The sequence below is a fragment of the Electrophorus electricus genome, chromosome 12, assembly GCF_013358815.1.
Source record: "Electrophorus electricus isolate fEleEle1 chromosome 12, fEleEle1.pri, whole genome shotgun sequence".
NCBI classification, from domain to species: domain Eukaryota; kingdom Metazoa; phylum Chordata; class Actinopteri; order Gymnotiformes; family Gymnotidae; genus Electrophorus; species Electrophorus electricus.
The window spans coordinates 1,849,713-1,862,212 of record NC_049546.1 but is presented as its reverse complement, the minus strand read 5'-3'; the positions used below and the strand labels follow the sequence as shown (position 1 = coordinate 1,862,212).

The 12,500-nt window shown below is 45.8% G+C and overlaps 1 protein-coding gene across 4 annotated transcripts in view; it reads left to right on the top strand.

Moving 5' to 3' along the window:
• smpd3 (sphingomyelin phosphodiesterase 3) overlaps positions 1-12,500 on the top strand; it is a 39,649-nt gene that overhangs the window by 13,365 nt on the left and 13,784 nt on the right. For all 4 annotated transcript variants that reach the window (XM_035532322.1, XM_035532324.1, XM_035532325.1 and 1 more), the window contains exon 2: positions 1,614-3,441. In XM_035532322.1, coding sequence (XP_035388215.1) covers positions 2,041-3,441 — 1,401 coding nt within the window. In that variant the 5' untranslated portion in view covers positions 1,614-2,040. The remainder of the gene's footprint in view (positions 1-1,613; positions 3,442-12,500) is intronic.

The window sequence follows — 12,500 nt, the reverse complement described above, 5'->3', positions numbered from 1 at the left end:
CTGTGTGCATGCGTATTTATTTCTGTGTGTGTGTGTGTGTGTGTGTGTGTCCACCATTGTCCAATACATTCTCTTCTGGATGGACTAAGAATAAGAAAAAGGCTGGCAGTGTGTTGTGTTCTGTGTATACGTGTGTGTAAACGCATGTGGGTGTAAAGTGTTATTCTAGCAAAACCACATGAAGTGTATCTCTTTCTGTCTGCTCTACTTACATCTTTCCATCCTTACATCTGTCCCCAGTTCCCTTAGTCCTTAGATTGAGATGGCTGGAGGGTTCACGGATGGATGGATAGATGGATGGATGGATGGATGGTTGGATGGATGGATGCAATATATTACTTGCTAATGAACTTCACAATATTGACCTCTGAAATACTGAAGGCTGGAATATGCAAATGTGCTCTCTAACACATCAGAGCATTTTTCTTGTGTACTGTGAAGATCTGGACCAATCCCAGACACTACAGACGAGCGTCTCTGGGTGTTTAGATGAGTCACAGCATTCACACAATGCGATATGTGTAAATAATTCTGATAAAAATAATTCAGATAATAATTTATTCTTTAATCACATCAAGTGCTCGTAACTGTGTTTTTAATATTTCACAAAACATATCATGGTTGCAGTACCTGGCAATATAATCTATATATAGTATTTTTCTCTGAATCTGGCAGCCCTACTTTGGACCACCTTCAGGGTCTACCTCGCTCTGCAACCCACCCCACCTGATCCAGGTAGCCAGGGTCTTCAGGAGAGACTGAAGCAGGTCTGCTGGAGCTCTGTTTGGCAGTAGCGCTCCAGTACTGCTCTTACAGGAGTTTATCCATAGTGTGTAGTTCCAGCCCTGGATGGGCAGGTCCTCGATTCAACCTGTCAGTTCGTTAGCAGGTTTAGTAGATGTGGTAGAATAGGAGAATGGCTAGGCTATGATGGACGTCAGCCTCCCTGCAACTGCGGTCTTCTCCTCAGGATCTGCTCACCTGTGAGTTGGTCTCTAAACATCGCTAAACACAGAATTACAGCCTTCATGAATGTCAGAAAATGACTTGATCTGAACTTTAGGCGTAGATCTCCAGGAGCAGGGTTGGAAATATACTGCCCAGGGTGGTGGATCTCCAGGAGCAGGGTTGGAAATAAAACCCCCATGGTGGTAGATCTCCAGGAGCAGGTTCTCTTACTCATGTTTTTGTTAAATATAACATCAGGAATTATCTGGAAGACTTTGGAAGGAAAAAATAAAGCACATAGCAAAACAGGAAATGTAATATACTCATTACTGTACGTCATGGGCACTTCTGGTCAAATAAATTTAATCCATTTCTGAACACATTCATAATTATCTAAACAATACAAGAGGGTTTTCTGAAAAAATGCTGGTCACACACGAAGATCTGTAAACATTCGATGTTAGTATTAACTTTGCAGCATATGGCCAAAATCTAATATTATTTGATGATATATTGTTTATCATTATTCATCGAGATTTCAAGCGCGTCTGAGACTCTACTAGTTTCATTTGTTTCATTTCTTCCTCTTTTTTCACTGTCAACACTGACGATGACGATGATGATGATGTCATTGGTAGTTTCAGCTGTATCGCTCTCTCCTGCAGGTTCTGTAATAATGACCAAGAAGATGACAACAGTGATGATGACGATGATGATGACGACGAAGATGTCGATGATAACGATGATTATGATGCTGCCATTGGCTTTTTGAAACACCCCTGCCACTAACAAGTCTAGAATATCATGAGGTTTGGAAGGCTCTGTGCTGCCATGATGCTCAGATTCTCCGGAAGACTGTAGCACCACAGCCCTCCAGTAGGGAGCCTCGCTGGGGAGAGAAGAAGGGTGGACCTCGAACCCAGAACCCAGAGAGAGACATCTCTGCACCTGTAGGCTGCAGCAACGGAACCATGTAGACCCTTGTGCTCCTCATAATTGGTGAGGCTTAGTTTTCTAGTCATTTTTAACATTGATTTTTTTCACCCTTTTCCCCATTCTGAGTAGACTCTCTGGCCAAACTGCGAAGTGGCCATGGTTCTTCACACCTCCCCCTACCCCAGTGCCTTTCTCTGCTTCCTGAGCAACTTCTCCTGGGCCTTGGTGTTCCCTTGTTATTGGATGTTGGACAGGCTCCTGTCGTCCTGTGTGGCCACCTCTCTGGAGAAGCGTCGGCGTTCCCAGGACCCCTGCTCCTTCCTGGCCCTGGGCATGCTGATCTCCACGCCGCTCTACCTGGTACTGCTGCTGGCATCCCTCCCCTTTGCCCTTCTGGGCTTCCTAGTGTGGGCACCACTCCAGGCCTCCCGGAACCCATACATCTACTCGCACCGCAAGCCTGACGTGCACCGGGTGGAGCAAGGCGGGGGGGCGGGGCCGGGAGAGTGGCGTCCGCAGGGTCGCAGCTTCTGCTTTGGCAGTGCCAACGTGTGCCTGCTGCCGGACTCGCTGGCGCGCTTCAACAACCTGGCGGACACTCAGCGGCGGGCACGGGAGGTGGGCAAACGGATCCGCAATGGTGCCAGCCGGCCGCAGATCAAGATCTACATTGATTCGCCCACCAACACGTCAGTCAGTGCCGCGTCCTTCTGCAGCCTGGCCGCGCAGGGCTTCCGACGCACGTCCTCGGTCGACCAACGACCCGAGCCGTCTGCAGGCAGTGAGGCCGACACTGATCCCGTAGGTGAGTGCCCTGCGCATCCGTCCGGAGGAATGAGTGCAGACTGCCCCATGCACAGCGACCAGAGCATTCCCGAGTGCCCGCTGCACCCCAATGGGGAGGAGCCGGCTGCAGACTGCCCAGTGCACCGGCCAACTGACCCGCAGGTTTCTGCCGAGTGTCCGGTTCATTCCACAGCTGCTCCGAGCTCAGACGATTGCCCCCTTCACCCATCTGGGGTCCAGATCAGCATCACCTCCCCAGAGCCGGAGCCGGATGACTCTGAAGGCCGGAACCATTGCCCAGGTGATGGGGACACGGGCAGCTTGCATAGCCGTGCCCCCTCCCGCGAATCCCTGACCCGCCCCCACAGCGCGTCCGGGGCTGATGCCGTCATCTCGTCCAACAACACGCTCTCGCAGCACCGCACGTCCGTCTTCAAGAGGACCGCTGGCCGCAAGCGCCGCCACGGCGATGACGGCTTTGACCATGAGATCTCCGCCTTCTTCCCTGCCAACCTGGACTTCCTGTGCCTGCAGGAAGTGTTCGACCAGCGTGCGTCAGAGCGGTTGTGCGGGCAGCTGCATCGCTACTTCCCATACGTGCTGAGCGATGTGGGCGATTGCGGCTGGAGGGCCTGCTGCTCTCCGTTCAGGTTCCTCAACAGCGGCTTGCTCCTGGCCAGCCGCTACCCCATCCTGGATGCGCACTATGAGTGCTACCCCAACGGACGCGGCGAGGATGCACTCGCAGCCAAGGGGGCGCTCTATGCCAAGGTAAGTAGCCTTAACCCCACCCTCTCCCGGGAACAGTGGCACCACTCACAACTGTTGGCCCCTTGATATCACATTGGGCCCCAGTGAAAAAAACCTAATGTAAAAATGTTTTAGTGCCCCCATCGGTTACATGACCTTAGAATTGTCCTAACCTCACCCACACGTCCCCAATACAGCATCTCTTCCCAGGGACCATGGCCGCCCCCATACGTTACTAAATGGCTTTCATATTAGTTTCCATGTTGTTTTTGAACAATTCATACTGAATACTGAATACCTTAAGAATAATAACTGAAAATTAAGACTGGAATTTGGAGGAAAGAGATTTTTGAAGTGTGTCTGCTGGAGTTGGACCATATACAGATGTCCTCAGGTTATTATACAAGATATTTTTGTTTATGTTTAAGTTAGTCATTTATTTGAGGTATGACTTTTGACCTGATTTGCTCTCTTTCACCACCAAATATGTTTGTTTGTTTAGAAGGATGATTAAGTAAATGATCAGTGATCCAGTGGTTCATGTAAAATGGAGTTCTGCTAAGATGAAAATACTTCTGATGGGTTGTCCAGTGGTAGGTCTTTACAGTGGTCTCCCCTGTGATGTCTGTAGTTCTGATAGATCATCAAGTTGTAGGTCTTTACAGTGTTCTCCTCTGTGATGTCCGTAGTTCTGATAGGTCGTCCAGTGGTAGGTCTTTACAGTGGTCTCCCCTGTGATGTCCGTAGTTCTGATAGGTCGTCCAGTGGTAGGTCTTTACAGTGGTCTCCCCTGTGATGTCTGTAGTTCTGATAGGTCATTAAGTGGGAGGTCTTTACAGTGTTCTCCCCTGTGATGTTTGTACTTCTGATAGGTCGTCCAGTGGTAGGTCTTTACAGTGTTCTCCCCTGTGATGTCTGTAGTTCTGATAGGTTGTCCAGTGGTAGGTCTTTACAGTGGTCTCCCCTGTGATGTCTGTAGTTCTGATAGGTCGTCCAGTGGTAGGTCTTTACAGTGTTCTCCCCTGTGATGTCTGTAGTTCTGATAGGTTGTCCAGTGGTAGGTCTTTACAGTGGTCTCCCCTGTGATGACTGTAATTCTGATAGGTTGTCCAGTGGCAGGTCTTTACAGTGGTCTCCCCTGTGATGTCTGTAGTTCTGATAGGTTGTCCAGTGGCAGGTCTTTACAGTGGTCTCCCCTGTGATGTCTGTAGTTCTGATAGGTTGTCCAGTGGCAGGTCTTTACAGTGGTCTCCCCTGTGATGTCTGTAGTTCTGATAGGTTGTCCAGTGGCAGGTCTTTACAGTGGTCTCCCCTGTGATGACTGTAATTCTGATAGGTTGTCCAGTGGCAGGTCTTTACAGTGGTCTCCCCTGTGATGTCTGTAGTTCTGATAGGTTGTCCAGTGGCAGGTCTTTACAGTGGTCTCCCCTGTGATGTCTGTAGTTCTGATAGGTTGTCCAGTGGTCGGTCTGTCTGTGTGTTGCTGTGTAAGATGGTGGCAGCTGTGCTTGATTTCTTGCCTTTCTCATTTAAAGCTCTTACAAACCTATGCGAATGGTGGGTTAATGTGACAAAGCACAATTTTAAAGTTAATCTCTTCCACTCTGAATTGAACAGGGTTTACTGGCATTGATTGTTCTGTCGGTTTTTCTTTCACCCTTATTTGGTTTTGGACCTTATTATGAGTTCTGTTCTCTTTAGTTGAACCAGTACCATTTGTGAGTCTTTGAACTATTTGAGTCCTGCACCGGTTCCAATTGTCTAAAATTCCAATTCTGATGTCACAATGATATTTATTCTGTTGCAACAATGACTTACATTCTTAAATGTTAGGAGCGTTTATATAATCATACAAACAGCTCGTTCATCAGTAAGCTGGCACAGTACAGGGAACGGTCAGATCCAGCTCCAGGGATAAGTGCTGTGTGTGTACACATGCTGAATAATTGATAACCGTGGCTTTGTAGCCTGGAGGGTCATTTTGAAGTGTGGTCCATAATTTCCAAAGAGACTCATGCACCTTTTCCCCAGACTTGTTCCTCTTTATTGCGACATTCCTGCTGGCTGCTGTGCTGGTTTCCTTGGAGAGGAGCTGTTCATGTGGCATTTCATGTAGAATTTAGATGAAGGCTTGCATGCATGGTGTGCTCTGTACACACGACAGCTCTTAGGCTACTGCCCTCTAGGTGGGCCAGAGTTTGTTAGCAGTTCTACTGTAGATATGAACAATTTGTTTCATTTAAATTATGTAAGATTTGACACTTATTATTTTAAGTGTCATAAGTATGTGCATACACGTGTGTGAGAGAAAGAGAGAGAAAGAGAGAGAGAGAGAGAGAGAAAGAGAGAGAGAGAGAGAGAGAGAGAGAGAGAGAGAGAGATGTTGGGTCATATTAATTACTGGATTGCCAGTGTGGTCTTTGGCCCACATCCAACCCAGCTGTCACTCCCAGACAGTCCTGCTAAATACTGAATGTGTGTGTGTGTGTGTGTGTGTGTGTGTGTGTGTGTGTGTGTGTGTGTGTGTGTGTGTGTGTTAATATAGCAGGGCAAATGCATGGTTTTTGGTATGGCTGAGGCACATATGCATCCATTCTCACTGTGAAAATGGTACAGTGATTAAGAGTACTAAAAAGGTCGATTTAATATGGGTTTAGGTCAGATTATGGGTTTGTGTGTATATATATATACACATAGAGAGAGAGAGAGAGAGAGAGAGAGAGAGAGAGAGAGAGAGAGAGAGAGAGAGAGAGCGATAGAGAGAGAGAGAGAGAGAGAGAGAGAGAGAGCGATAGAGAGAGAGAGAGAGAGAGAGAGAGAGAGAGAGAGAGAGAGAGAGAGTAGTGAAGTATATAAAGTTTCCAGAGAAACAGGATATTTCAGACTGAGGTCCTTCATCAGCTGTGCAAGCAATGTGCTTCTGAATTAGTAGGAGGTGGAACTCACATTGCTTGCACAGCTGATGAAGGACTTCTGTCTGAAACGTCCTGTTTCTCTGGAAACTTTATATACTTCACTGCAATTTTGAATCTCTCTATGTCGCTTACTACAGCACACTGCAGTTACCTGGAATTATATATATATATATATATATATGAGTGTGTGTGTGTGTGTGTGTACAGTACACCCGCTTCATCCCCCCCCCCCCCCCACACACACACATCCCTGCAGTGAAGTTTGTCAGGGCTGCAGTTTCTTGCTGATTGGCAGGTCTCTGTCTGCAGCCTTGCTCCAAGCACTGGGAAAAATCTCTATGATACATAATAACACAAGTATACTAAGAATACTGTGCATGTATAAAACAAAACACCTGATAAAAATGGCAACAAGTCATCTGCGTCATTTTCTGTTTTCTGACAGATTTCTGTCCCTAATGCCGTACTGGTCTCAGTATAATCTGAAACCGGACCTCAATCAGAAATGATGCAGTGATTCAGTGGTAAAGAGAGTCTCATTAGATCAGCACTCATTAAGAGTAATCTTTAGAAAGTTGAAAACGCTTGGTCTCTCTCTCCCTGTCTCTCTCTCTGTCTCTCTCTCTCTCTCTCTCTGTCTCTCTCTCTCTCTCTCTCGCTCTCTCTCGCTCATCCCTCTTGCTGTGTCTCTCTCTGTCTGTCTGTTTCTCTCTCTCTCTCTCTCTCTCTCTCTCTCTCGCTCTCTCTTGCTCATCCTTCTTGCTGTGTCTGTCACTCTCTCTCTCTCAAAGTTCAAAGTTCAAAGATCAAAGAGGTTTTATTGTCATTTCAGCTATATACAAGTACACAACAAAAACGAGACAATGTTCCTCCAGGACCACGGTGCAACACAAAAACAACAGTGCAACAGACAACATGCTACACAAGTGCAGACAGTCCAATATAGTGCAAAAATGTCATTAAATAAACATTAAATAAACAATAATAAATACAGAACAGGACAAATACAAATCCCTTTTGCTGTGTCTGTCACTCTCTCTCTCTCTCTCCCTCATCTCTGTCTCTCTCTGTCTGTCTCTCTGTCTCTCTCTCTCTGTCTGTCTCTCTGTCTCTCTCTCTCTCTCTCTCTTTCTGCCTGTCAGTCTGTTCCACATGACCCCCTCCACACAGCTGTCATTTTCTGGCCCTTAAGGAGGATGGAAGAGGCCGAGCTGGGAGGAAGATGAAGGTGACAGGAGAAGAGAGGAAGAGAGAGGGATGTGGGGGGGAGGGATGGAGAGATGAAAGAAAGAAGTAATGGAGGGATGTGTACAGAGTGAAAATATTAATTAAAACAGTTTCCCCCTTAGGAGAGAACTCACTAATTAAAGCCTTCCTCACCAAACACTTCTCTCTTATTATTGTTTAAAAGCTTTGTGTACACGCAGTGGGACTAGGATTACTCTTGTTTGGGTGTAATGGATGTTTGTGCATGGTGTGTGTGTGTGTGTGTCTGGTGCTGTATTTGCACATGTCTCTGCTGGGTTATATGAGTGTGTGCTGGTGTAAGAGGATGCGAGTATTTGTCTATGTGAGTATTTCTTTTCTGTTTGATTGCTGTGTGTTTGTGCTCTTATATTTCTGGTTTTGTCTCTGTTTGCTATTAACATTGAACCATTTGCTTTAATCCTGTGTGTTTGTGTATGTGTGTGTACATGATTCTGGCATGATTCTTAAACATCATCATTCACACATTTTTATTGAACATGTTTATTGAGGCATTTGTTTTTGATGTTTAGTGATGTGTTTGGTTTTAATTATGTGTTTGTGATAGTGGGGTATTTGTTTTATTGTGGTGTTTGCTGATATTTAGATATTTAGTGATAGAGGGGTTTTTAGTGTGGTGTTTGGTGATAGAGGGGTGTTTGTTTTAGTGTGGTGTTTGATGAGAATGGGGTGTTTGTTTTAGTGTGGTGTTTGGTGCACAGTGAGATCCTGATCAGTTCTCTTTAGCTTGGCAGATGTAAATCACTGTGTCATCATCCCCTCCAGCAGAGCCTCGGCTCATCTCCAGTCATTTACTTACTGTGGCTCTAAGGAGTCAGGGGAGAGCTATATTAGAAGGCTAGACTCTCTCTGTGTGTGTGTGTGTGTGTGTGTGTGTGTGTGTGTGTGTGTGTGTGTGTGTGTCAACCAGTTCAGTAAGTCCAGAGACAAACCTGTGCGTGCACACACACTGCTTTTGTGTAGTCTCTCATTAGAAACATCTGAACATAAAGACACATGCTTTTGAACCCAAGTAACATTTTGCTATTCTGTTTCATATGTGCATGCAAAGAAACACATACATACATATGTACACACACACACTCTCCCCCCCACACACAATACACACAATTCAGCCTCTCACTTGCACATAACCAAACATGAAGACATCCCACACACTCCTAAACTTAGAGAAATATCTTTCATATATGCACACACATGCCTGCATACACACACACACACACATAATCACACACACACACACACACACACACACACACACACACACACACACACACACACACACACACACACACACACACACACACACATTCCTGTCTGTTATTAGTCTCCCAGTACACACATCCACTCAACCATGAATAAGTGTTTAAAATATTTATTCTCAAGGACACACAGACACATACAGGCAAAGATACAGAAAGAGAGAGAAAGAGATAAAAGGATTCACAGAAAGGGGGAAGATGAGGAAGAAAGAGAAAAAAGAGAGAAGGGGTGGAGTTTCTCCCAGAAGGGGGTGGAGTTTCTCCCAGAAGTAAGGGGGTGGAGTTTATCCCAGAAGGGGGTGGAGTTTCTCATAGAAGTCAGGGGGTGGAGTGGACAAGCTGTTCTCTGGGCTTTTGGTAAGAGCTTCAGGGAACGTGTGAGTCGACAGTCTGACAGGCCACCCATGACGGACGAGGAAGAGGCAGAAAAGATGATGAAGCTGATGATGGAGACTCAGGCCATTATGACATCACACCCTGCAGCCCTGCTGTGTCGCACCTTTTACTGAATATGCCATTCATAGTCACATGACAACATACAGCGTCAGAGGATGACTGCGTCACACAAGTCATGGTGGTTTGGTTCAGTTTCGTTTAGCAGTGACAGTGTCATAAACTAGGCCACGCGGGATTTTGAGGTTCCCGCATACTAACGCCTTTGTGTTTGACTTCTCTCACATTTAATACAAAAAGATTTAACTCAGAGGGGCAGTTGGCTATCACAGATGAAACCTTCTCTTGGGAATGCGGATTTCCAACAGAGCTCCGCAGCTGCTGCTGCCTTCTCGGCGCGGCTGGGTGTGGCCTGTTTCGGGATATCCCCCCGCTATTTAGCCGGGGCAGGGCAGATAAGAGCTGCCTGTGCTTTTCCAGGGAGGCCTTGCTGGAGTTGGGGAGGCGGGGCCGGGGGCAGGGCTTGGGGTGCTGGCTTCTGCAGTGCTGATTCTGTTTGCAGCTCAGAGCTCTGATCAGGAAGGACAAATGTAAAGACCTGCGTTCCTAGACCATCATACGCAGGTTTATATCCAAGCAGGACCCTCCTGTCTCTTACACAGTAGTAGTGCAGAAGGTTAACGTTAAGGAACATTAAGGAAGGTGAGGGAACATCTCTGCCCTCCCAGAGTTGTTCATCTGTATACAGCTGTGCCTTACCACTGCTTCTGCCTGAGCAGTTTCAGAAACTGGCAAACAAGCTTGAATGACCAATTTATGTGCCATCTACAGGGACAAATGTGAACTGCGCCTTTCTCTGTCATGTCAAATATATTTAAGCGAGATTCGTGAAATGCATAGGAGGACTGGAATAAAAATGGTAGGAAATATGGGAAGTGATTGGAAGTGGTTACATATTCGGTCTGATTTACAGAAGCTTGAGCATTTAGAGGTATAGTGTGGAAATTTCTCAGTCTCATAAAACCATGCATCAGAGATTGCTAAATGAATCTGATGGCATCAGCTTTCTATGTTATCGATTCCAAAATTGGGAAATTACATGCCGTTAGAATGGTCCGGTGGGTCATAGTATCATAGAGCACAATTAGTAGGCGTTCCCATGTGCATTTTACATCATTACCTAGAGACCCCGTAGGTCGGACATCAGTCTTTCTGTCTGTGAGCACATGCCACAGCCGCGCTGTCACGTTTTGCGCTTGCATGTTCTCACGCGTGACCTTCAGTACGGGAGAAAAGGAGCTGTCATGTCTATACCTTTACAGGCTGCTCCAGGTGACCTTTTCCAAAGGCAAAGCTTTGACTTGGAATCCTTTGTGGCTCCGCTGGATTTAGACAGCCTCCGTCTGTCCAGCACAGGAGAGAGCCAGTCCCCTCAGTCTGTTTAACACTGCCTAATATCTTAACAAAAACCCTTCATTGATTCAGCTGACATCAGACATTTTGCAGCCAAATCCCCTTATATCAACAGTCACAGAGAGAAAAAGGCACTTGAAGATTAATTGTAAAAATGAGGTAGAAAGTTTGAGTTGGTCCAATTTGGCCAGTGCCCCAGAAACCAAAACATCTTGTTAGCAGAAATAAATGAAAGTAGTATTTTGGCAGGAAAATGCATACTCTCTCTCTCTCTCTCTCTCTCTCTCTCTCTCTCTCTCTCTCTCTCTCTCTCTCTCTCTCTCTCTCTCTCGCTCTCTCACACACACACACACACACACACACACACACACACACACACACACACACACACACACACACAAACCTATCCCTTATGACTCCAAACATCTGTGTTGTTCTGCTGGCTTTGCATAACAAGTGTTGTGCATATTAACATACTGTATCAGTAGTAATCTCACGTCCATAATACAAACAAAAAATTTCTCACCATTAACTTTATTTTCTTCTTTTTTATTCTTTAAAACAACATACTTTGAACAAACAATGGGTCTTTTATTTTCCTCTCACTACTTAATCTACCTGGATCTTTCGTTGGACATTCCCCCGTCTTTCAAAATGATCGTGAATTTGAGCTCGTCAACGAGGCCTCATTCCTTGTGTTAGAGCGCCCTCTAGTGGATTTGTCATGGCATTCAGTCGGTTTAGCTAGTTTTCTTTGTGATGGTCTAATGACAAAATGTTTCTGCATCTTTGTTGACTCTGCAGGCATTTGGTCTTCATTTCCACTAATGAATTTCTTAACAAATGCAGCACTGTGCTGCTGATGGGGACTGAGTTACTGTTTTGGCCAGTTACTGAGCGTGGCTTTGCATTGGAAGCAGTTAGAAGTTTGTCCGTCTTTTCCTGTTTCAACAGAACTTGATCACCCACTACAACCTGAGACTGTCTGCCCTTGTGTTGTTCGTCTACCTTGTTGTTCACTGTCATGATCTAGTACTTCCTTATTTTGTTGTGTGGTGTGTAACTCAGGTACTTTTACTCTCATGTTTTTCAGAAAGAGCAGATCAGCTGGGTTTTTACCCGTTGTACCATGGCCAACACCTCCAAACACAGTAACGTACCTTCCAAGGTCCAGCCCTTCCACTAGTGCATGCTAACAGGGACACGTTTTAGCAGGGATGAATTTTGTAGCTCAACCTCCCTGTTCTCTCGGGCCCACTGTGGTGTAGTCTTTAAATGCTGGATACCAGTCTCTTGGCAGAATGACAGAAACTGAGAGAAAATGTTATCAGAGTCTGTCTATATCTACTGAAAATCTCCACCAAACCATCAGTCTCTTTGGCAGCTGTGGGGAAATTCAGGACATCATATTCATAATAATGACTGTAATAATATGCAAGTGTGAAATGACCTTTTTGAAGTGTACCCATAAATCTATAGCTAGGTCTGGCCATGGCCCTTACGGCAGGTACGTTAGGTCTGGTGACGGGTATGATGACCACGGCAGCACGTGACGTATCTGTCTGCGTCTCTGCTTCAGTTGCTGCTGTGATTTCATGTTGGTGTTAACGTGGAGCGATTACGAGGCAGATGCGTTGGCTGAGAAGAACGAGATTTATTATGGGCAAATCCAGGGTCTTATTCACGGTCTGGGGTCACGTAACGACCCCAGACATAACAGAGAAGAGAACAATGAAATAAACAGGCTAAAATCAGGTCAAAACAAATACTACAGGTAGATCAAACACGGCAGGGCTTAGTTCATCCAACTAAGAACAGCAGACATAAATGC